The following is an 8807-nucleotide window of genomic DNA, read 5'->3' on the forward strand; positions in this document are numbered from 1 at the left end:
GAGAGGACAGTGGACCTTTCTGGGCAACAGACCCACCTTGTGGCCATTGCAGATACTGCCGCACCAAACTTGGTTCCTGCCGCCTTCTGAAATAAGAGGCCATGCAACGGGGTGGAAAGCCTTGGGAGCACGCAGTCAGAAGGCCTGAGTTCCAACAGGGCTTTTGTCACTGCCCAGTCAGTATCAGCCGGGTAAGTCACTTGGCTTCTATAAGCCTCAGTTTCCACACTTGATTTGCCCTTTGCACCTCACAGGGTACTGTGAGGAACAAATGAGATTCTTATAAAATCTGTACAAATACTGGAAATTACAACACCGTAACTGCTAAAACACAACAAAAGACAACAACAAGAATAGGTAACTGTTTCCTGGACTGGCATGTGAGGTAAAGCATTCCCTATTCCCACCTTAATTAGGAAGTACAACTGAGAAAACTGAGTCACAACTTTTTTTTTAATTAAAAGATAATAGAATGGGATTGAATGAGTTACAAGGCCAATGTTCCTTTCTAAATTCTACACCAAGAAATTCAAAAGCTAGTTTCCAAAGCATTCACCTAGCAGGAATCCCCTTTTCCATGGCTAGAGGGTCTCCAAACAACCAGAGGATCCTATGCACTCTCTGTGCTGACTGAGGCCCTCCTCCAGCATGTAGTCTACGTAATGCAGGGCTCATAACTGAGCTTGCCAATGATTTCTCTTATTTTTGAGCTGACAAAATATCACTGTGACTGAAGTCCTTTGCCAATAATTGGCTCAACTATTGCCTATATCTCCTTTAATATTTTTTGGTATTAAGTATAGCTGCCAGAGTGAAACTAATCATCACTAACTAAACTGTACACACCATATCCCACCTTTTAGCAGAAAAAGCTCACTCTCTCATGTCCTGGTGAATCTGTAGGCTTTCCATGATGAGTCAATTTCAAGAAAAATTACTATTTTTCTCACCTGAAACCATGTGCAAGTAGGGGAAATCATCCAAAGTGTACCCTAGCCATGCAGGGCTCTCCAAGACCAAAAGGAATTATGTATCTAAGCAAATATTAACGTGTGTTGTGCGGCCTTGTCTACCTTAATTCTTTGGAAGCACAGGCAAGGAAAAAGACATTAGACACCTCCCATCTGGACTTTGGAAATAAAGAATCCATTTATTATTAAAGTGTTTCAAGCTAATGAAAACCCAAAAGGTAAACCTTCAGCTAGAAGCTATTTTTAAGCCTTGCCCAAATCCATGTTAACTCTTCTTTGTAAAACACTTGGAAGAAACTCAACAGAATATTCATTTATTCACTCATGCAACCAATATTTACATGTCAGATCCTGTTCTTGTGCTGGGAATTCAGCAATAAACAAAAGAGATAAAGTCCCCTCTGTCACAGGCTTAATTCCAGCATGGGGACAGGGGGCACGCAGATAATAATCAAACCTATAAAATAATGTTAAGTAGCAATAAGTGACATGAAGAAAATATGACAGGATAAGGAGATAGGGTGTAAAGAGTTGGGGGGAGCTGCTACTTAGACACTGTAATTAGAGAAGTCCTCTCTGGTGACATGACCATTGAGCCTAAGACTGAATGAAGTGAGGGTGAAGCCATGTGGACATCAAGGAGAACAACATTACAGGCAGAGAGACCAGCCAGTACAAAGGCCTGAGGAGGGAACATGCTTGGCATGTTTGAGAACAGCAAGGAAGCCAGGGTGTCTGAAGTGGAAAGTGTAAGGGGGAAAAGTAGCAGTAGCTGAAATCACACTGTCAGAGGTGAGATGGTGCCAGGCCTTGCAGGCCAAGGCAAGAACCTGAGTTTTATTCTGAGGTAAGAAGCCATTAGAGTTTTAAGCAAGGGAGAGATGAGATCAAAAAGAGTCTGGGAGGAAACCACTGTGGAAACAGAAGGACCAAGGAATCAACTGCAATATTCCAGAAGAGAAGTGATGAGATGGTTAGACTTGGGCACTGGTGATGAAAGGGGTGAGAAGTGATCAGATTCAGGATATATACTGATGATAGGGCTTGGATGTGGAATATGAAGATGTTAAGTGTGAAAGAAAGAATAGAAGAGGATGGTGTCAAGTTTTCAGGCCTGAGCAATGAGGTCCCACAAACTGGAGATGGGGACACTGAGGAAGAAGCAGGTTTTGGAGGGGAAGAAATCATAAGTAAGAGTCAGCATCCTCCTGTATGCTAAACCAGGTTGGGATAGAAAGAGCAACTCCAAGAAGCTCAGAGCTCACTTGGCTGTGTGCTGTGCGCAAACCCATCACTGGTGTAAATGTTACTGAAAAGAGTTTGTTTCTGCTTGAAAAACCAGGGAGGAAATAATCATAGTAGTAGCCATTATTTCTGAAACCCTTACTAATTGTCAGGCACTAAGGTAAGCACTGTACATATACTGTAGTTAATCCTCACACGTAAAAACACTTAATCACAGTACCTAGCACATGGTAAAATATCATTAAATGTTATCCATAATATTTGTGAAGGATGTAACATTTTACACTGAATGATAACTTTAATGATTATTTTAATTTCTAGAAGTTCTATTTCCTTTCCCCCCCCCCAAATCCCCCATTCACTTTATATCATGATTCCTATTATTTCTCAGGCTAATATGTAGTTTTTGTATTCCTGCTTTTACAAACAGGGTGGCCATTCCAAAGTCCTAACTTTATGCAGAGATTTCAGTTTCACTTTGGGGCCTCCAGAAGGCCCCAAATCATGTCTTGTCTTCGTGAGTAGTAAAATCCTAATACCTACCTATGGTTCTATATTCCCTTGGAACGCTCTTTTATTATCACACACAATACATTGAGCCACTTTGTTTAAGGCACCTGGGTATTTCTCTTTTTTCTTTCAAGTTCATCCAGGTATTTAAACATTTCTCGGATTATACTTTATTTAGCATCTCCAAATGCTTAAAGAAGGGTAGCCTGAGTTAGCTCAGTCTGACATATAACCAGAACCAGAAATCCAATATTACTTTACAGATGAGGAAACTGTGCCTTAAATAGGTGAAATAACTTTGAATTCAGACCTCTCTGATTCCCAGTCCGTACTCTAATTCAGTAGATAGTGAAGCTTCTCTCCTACTACATCTGCCTCTGGCACACTGATCACAGTTCTACCCTCTGGGGACACACTGAGTAAATATGACAGTCAGTCTTTTATGCACCCTATAAGCATCTCAATACAGCTATTTATTCTGTCTCCCATTTGCCTCCACCTCTCAAATTCCAAACTAAACTCCCTCAATTACTTCTTCTTCTTTAAAAACAAAACTTTTATAACATGAACACAAGGAGATTCTTCTTTTTTTTTAACCTTAAAAAAATGATACAAATCATAAATGCTCCACTGGAAGTGATAAATAGTGAATAAGTTTCCTTCATGTATTATTACTTTCATTTTAGGGAATTTCTGACCATAACAACAAGTACTGAAAGTTAAAGGACAGCACAGTAGAAATCATGAAACCTGAGATTTAATTCATAGGCTGTAATATATATGAAAATATTTAGAAAATTATACAATACAAAAGAAAACATTATTATTAATGTACTATAAATGTTGACAATTTGATCAGGAAGAGTGAGACATTAACAAAGGAATCTAAATTAATGCAAAAATGATTTTACCTTCATGTTGCAAGCTAATTCCATCAGTTTTTTTGCATTTTCTTCTGAGCGATATCTCTTAGGAAGCTGAACCCTGAAGAACTTCAGTGCACCTTCAAAGTCTGTCAATAGCAAGTCATCTTTGGAAGTCTTGAAGAAAGAAGAAAATACAACAATGTACAGAAAAAAGTTTTCTGCTGTGAAGGTGCCCAAGAAGGATTTTATAATCCCAGCACCTTTATAATCCCCAGAAGATACTCTGTAGCCTTTGCAGAGCTACTTGCACGTATCCACTGTCAGGGACAATGCTAGAGCATAGCGGCTGTTCAGAATGAGATTAAGACCAAGATATTGCAAGTGCTGAACAAGGAATACCAGATAACCCAGCTTACAAATAAATGTGTACTGTACCTTTAATAATCCAAGGGCGACATTAAAAATAACACTTATTCCCTAAAAGAAAACACAGAAAACATTTTCAGTGTTTATATATGGATTATTAAAAGCTGTTTGTCTTCAGAATACCCCACCATTTTTAGATAAATTGTAAAAACTTAAGAAATGGAATATCTTGAAAATATCTTGGGAAAAAAAATTACAGGGCAACCACTGAAAAACCACTTAAGGTAGACCCAGTCTCCCATTTTTTTGAGAGAAGAGCTTTTCTAGAGCTATTCTCGCAATTCAAGAATGCTTTTCAAAGTATTCTATGCTTCCGAACTAAAACATTAGAGTCATAAAATTGTGATCTCTCAGGAAATAACTCCTGGTGGCTCTTCCTGTATTCTATACTGCTCACTCCAAGTACAACAATCACTCTGTCCATGAGCCCTATGTCCCAGAACTGAATCTGCTCAGGGTTCCCTCTAATCTGCCTTTTTTATCTAATCATTCTAGGAGTAGTGGGGCAAAGGACAGCTCAGGGGAGGCCCTAAAATCTGTTGACAGTGTTAAACTTTTAAAGTTTCTGGGCCTCAAGTTCCATAACAAATAGTCTCCCAATGGTTTTCTGAACTAATTAGTTGAGAAGTTTATGTAGGTTACTTAGCATGCCACCAGGCCCACAGTAACTACTTAACTAATGGTTGTTTATAATAGTGAAAAACTAGACAAAGGTTTGAGATTAGGAATTGGTTACATAAATTATGATATAGCCAAAGAATGGGATACTTGGCATTAAGTAAGAATAAATGGTATATCTGAAATGCTGTTTCTTAGAAGATACAAACTTCTTAATGGATTTTTGTATGTTTTGAATATGGGATAATTAAACAAAAATAAGGATGGTATACATGTGGAGGTGTCTGTCTATAGATAGTCAAGTATATGAGATAAAAAGAGGTTACCAGATAGCATATATAGCATAATAGTATTTTTATGTATTTTTATATATATATAAAACCATAATATACATTATTACATAATATTCCATATGAAAAAACTGTTCCATATAGAAATTACATATACACATATATGAAAAGCCGGAAAGAATATACACCAAAATGTTAAAAGTAGTTTCCCTCTAGACTGCGATTAGAAGTATTTTAAAATCTTTTTGCTTATACTTTCTATAGTTTCTATAACAAACATATATTATTTTTGAAATCAGTTTTTTCTTCTTAGGCACACACACACCCTAAAACCCAAAACTAAGCTGAGGCAAAGACTGTTATTTACTATAATATCTATTTTCTTTCAGTAATAGACCCCCAAGTTTTAGCAAGTTCCTAGTCAGCTTTAATTAAAAAAAAACTCCCCTTAGAAGCTAGGTATGGTCATGTACCTAACTTCTGGCCAATAAGAGGTTAAGAAGAAATGCAGGTGGAAATTCCAGGAAATGTCTTTTAAAAGAGGAGATGCAACCTTCCCAAACCCCTAAACCTCCTAGCCTAAATATAGAGACAGTGGCTGGAGCTCTAATCAGCCACACGGAACAGAGCTGCACTCTGAGGAAGGCAGGTTACTGCCAACCTTCTGATTTCCTTTACATGGGAAAGAAAAATAAACCTCTACTTTATTTAGTCACTGTTATTTTGGATTTCTTCAATGCAGCCAAACCTAACTAATACAAATGTGTTTTTTTTTAGCAGAGAGCACCTTTGACAAAACATGATTATTAGCATCAGCCCAAGGAAGAGTAACTTAAACCTGGATTTTCCAGCAATGAAATAAAATAACTAAGAACAAATTGTTTTAACAGAGCTGACACAGGAAGGACACTACAAACAAAAGCCAAAGTGCTGTGGTCTCTGATACGTACCTCACATAAAAGCAGGTCGATGATATGGAAGACCATGTAGAGAGGGAATTTTGCAGTGAAGAGCGTAAGAAACCACTGGGAGGCATACATGTGTGCTTCAAGGCTTATATCCAGGAAGTGGTTGTACAAGTCAGGAATGTATTCCTGAAATAGCAAACTAATTAGTCTTGGGCACATATGCAGCTGTTTAACTCTCACTCAGGAGGTTCATAAATCTGCTAGAAATAGGCCCAAAAAGTCACATATTTGTGTTTTTCTAAAAACTGCCAAAGTGCTGAGAAGAACACTTATCATCCGGTATTAAACTGGCACTCAGCTCTCGTTTCCAGTCCACAAAGTAGCTCTAAAGAGGAATCCCCAAATGGTGACAAATATTTGGAAGGACAGTTTTTCTTTCCAAGTTATGAAATGTTTGGGAAAGTTTGTTTCACTTTTGTTATAAGATTCCTAACCAGTCAGCTTCAGAGCCTTGGTGAATATTTCTTGACTGAGTTTGCTGTGTTAAAGGCTCCTACAGTCATCTGATCTTTTGGGTGTTTATGAGATTGAAAACCCGGCTCACACCCATCGGGTTAACACCTTATTAATCTTGGCATCATCGTTACATAGAGAGAAATGAAAAACATAAAACCTGTCCTTAACCCTGGATGGCTAAGGAAATCGCCACTGCTCCTTGGCACCATTTCCTCAATCCCGTTCTTCCCAGTCCTGCATTCCTATTGGTAAATGCAAGCTGGATTCTCTATTTACCTGCATGAGGCGCTCCAACTGGTAAAATTTGCAATGCAAATCTTCAAAGTTTTGCTTGAAAAGTTCCCTGAGACCATAGTCAAACATGATCTTGACCAGAACACTGAATGCCTGTTCCTCAGGCATCTGTAACAGACAGGCAAAGAGGGAAGGGGTGGGGGATCAAAAACATATACAGAAGTTTCCTCAGTATATTAAATTCATCCTTCAACTCTCCTATCTGAATACTAGGAAATTTAGTGGTAGGCAGTAACTCAGATCTCAGCTGTGTTTTATAACATTCATTCATTCAACCAAGAAATATTTAACAATGCCTACTCTGTGTCAGACACTGTTCCTGTTCTTGAGGAGCCTCTCATACAACCAGTATACAATAGCTGTAAAATGCCTTAGTTAGAAAGACCAGTGGGAACACAAGAACAAGAAAGCCTGGGTCTTCCTGAGGGAGCCAGGAACAGGCTCTGTAGGGAGGGCAGGACTTGAACCGAGTAGGAACAGGTCTATACTCGAGTATATGTTTCATCTTTCCCAAATCATAAGACCTTTGTTAAATCATTTTACCTCCTTAACTGTTATTTCATTTTAGTAAAAATGTTTTTCTTCCTCACTGTTGCTAAAAACATGGTTAGTTACAGAAGAACTTTATGTATTCTAAGGTTTGAAGAAATGTTTAAAGTATTATAGTAATGCCTGCAGTAATATTTAAAATAGTACAAAAACTCCTTTACTTCACTTCTATTTACAGATGTTACTCACTTATACATCTTCCACAGCTTTATGGAAAAATATCTCCCTGAGAACCGGGCAAAATGTCTAGTTTTCAAAATAGAAAAAGAGCACTGGAAATATTATTTAAGGCATGACGTGACTGTAGCAAGCCTTCCAAATGTCAAGAAGGTGGGTGGGCGTCTGTCGAACAAGATGATGGAGGTGGGCTGAGTAAAGAAATAACTGGGAATAAAGCAGAGCTAAAGAGCAAATCCGACTAAGTAATAAATGAGAAAAGGATAGAAAATTATTGTTGGAAAGGTAAGGGCATTTGGGGCAAAGGACCAGACCTTTGAGGTCTTTACCATGGAAGGCAACTTCACTCTTCCACTCACTGAGAGAGAGACTTGGTCTGCCCAGAGTGGCATTTCTGATGTTAGGTAGCACACCTGCCCTTACTCTGAAACAAGCACTTATTTTAACACAATGGCAAGCAGCATAGAGTTCAAACCAAGATATTGGGGACTTCATCGGGAAACTCATTTTAAAAGGGTTGTGACACTTAAATGAGGATAAATGTCCTTACACGGAAGTTGAGAACAAAGACGAACCACATAGACTTGTGAGACTCTGAGATATAAAGTCTGATTAAAACAACAAAACAAAAACTTAATACACACACACAATTTTCGTCAATTATGATGTAAACAAAGCTGGGGAAAAAAAACTTGACTTCTTTATCAATGTCATAGCTTTATCACATTTTTGCATGCCTACCAATACCAACAAGCTAGGCTCACAGTAAGAAGATGCAAAGTGGTTTTGTTTTACTTGTGTTACAACCTACACGAAATGGCTTAAACCTCTTCAAAAGCTTCCTGTTCTTAGAGAAACAAAATCTAGACTGCATGGCCTGGTCTCCACAGCACTCCTTCAGGCTAGTCTTGTTGACCTCTCGAGCTCCCTCCTCCTATTCCCCATGGCTTGTGATGCTCCTGTCACACTGCCCTTCTTTCAGTTCCTTCCAGATGCCAAGTTTTCCCCATTTCAGGGCTTCTATACACTGTACTATTCTCTTTGCCAGGACTGCTCTACTCTCCACTCTCTTGTTTTCAGAACAGTTTTATTATTTTCATAACAATGTTAAAAAAAGTTAAATGATACAGTAAAGTACAAAAAGAGAATGGATATCCCTTCTCATTTTTCAGGGTTCACCTTAAAGGTTAGCTTCCAAGAGAAGCGTGTAATCTAAATGAGGCTCCCTTGTTATAATCTTGCATCAAATTTTTCACTATACCTTCATAGAGCCACTGAAAGTAACAATGATATACTTGTGTGACTTTTTTTGCCTACAGCTAGTCAACTTCACTAGCTCTGCATCCACAAGGACTGGGGCCACACTATCTTATTCACTCCTGATCACTAGCTCTGCCTCCACAAGGACTGGGGCCACACTATCTTATTCACTCCTAA

At 38.5% G+C, this 8807-nt stretch overlaps 1 protein-coding gene across 9 annotated transcripts in view; it reads right to left on the minus strand.

Moving 5' to 3' along the window:
* The window catches only part of RABGAP1 (RAB GTPase activating protein 1), a 157999-nt gene that overhangs the window by 23608 nt on the left and 125584 nt on the right, over nucleotides 1–8807 (minus strand). For 8 of the 9 annotated variants that reach the window (XM_082467747.1, XM_082467746.1, XM_082467749.1 and 5 more), the window contains 4 exons: nucleotides 6627–6752; nucleotides 5877–6020; nucleotides 4028–4069; nucleotides 3638–3766 (listed from right to left, as the gene is read on the minus strand). In XM_082467747.1, coding sequence (XP_082323873.1) covers nucleotides 3638–3766; nucleotides 4028–4069; nucleotides 5877–6020; nucleotides 6627–6752 — 441 coding nt within the window. Of the gene's footprint in view, nucleotides 1–36; nucleotides 259–3637; nucleotides 3767–4027; nucleotides 4070–5876; nucleotides 6021–6626; nucleotides 6753–8807 lie in introns of all 9 variants that reach the window. The other variant, XR_014265366.1, reaches the window with a different exon arrangement.

The sequence above is a fragment of the Balaenoptera physalus genome (assembly GCF_965194825.1).
Source record: "Balaenoptera physalus genome assembly, chromosome: 7".
NCBI classification, from domain to species: domain Eukaryota; kingdom Metazoa; phylum Chordata; class Mammalia; order Artiodactyla; family Balaenopteridae; genus Balaenoptera; species Balaenoptera physalus.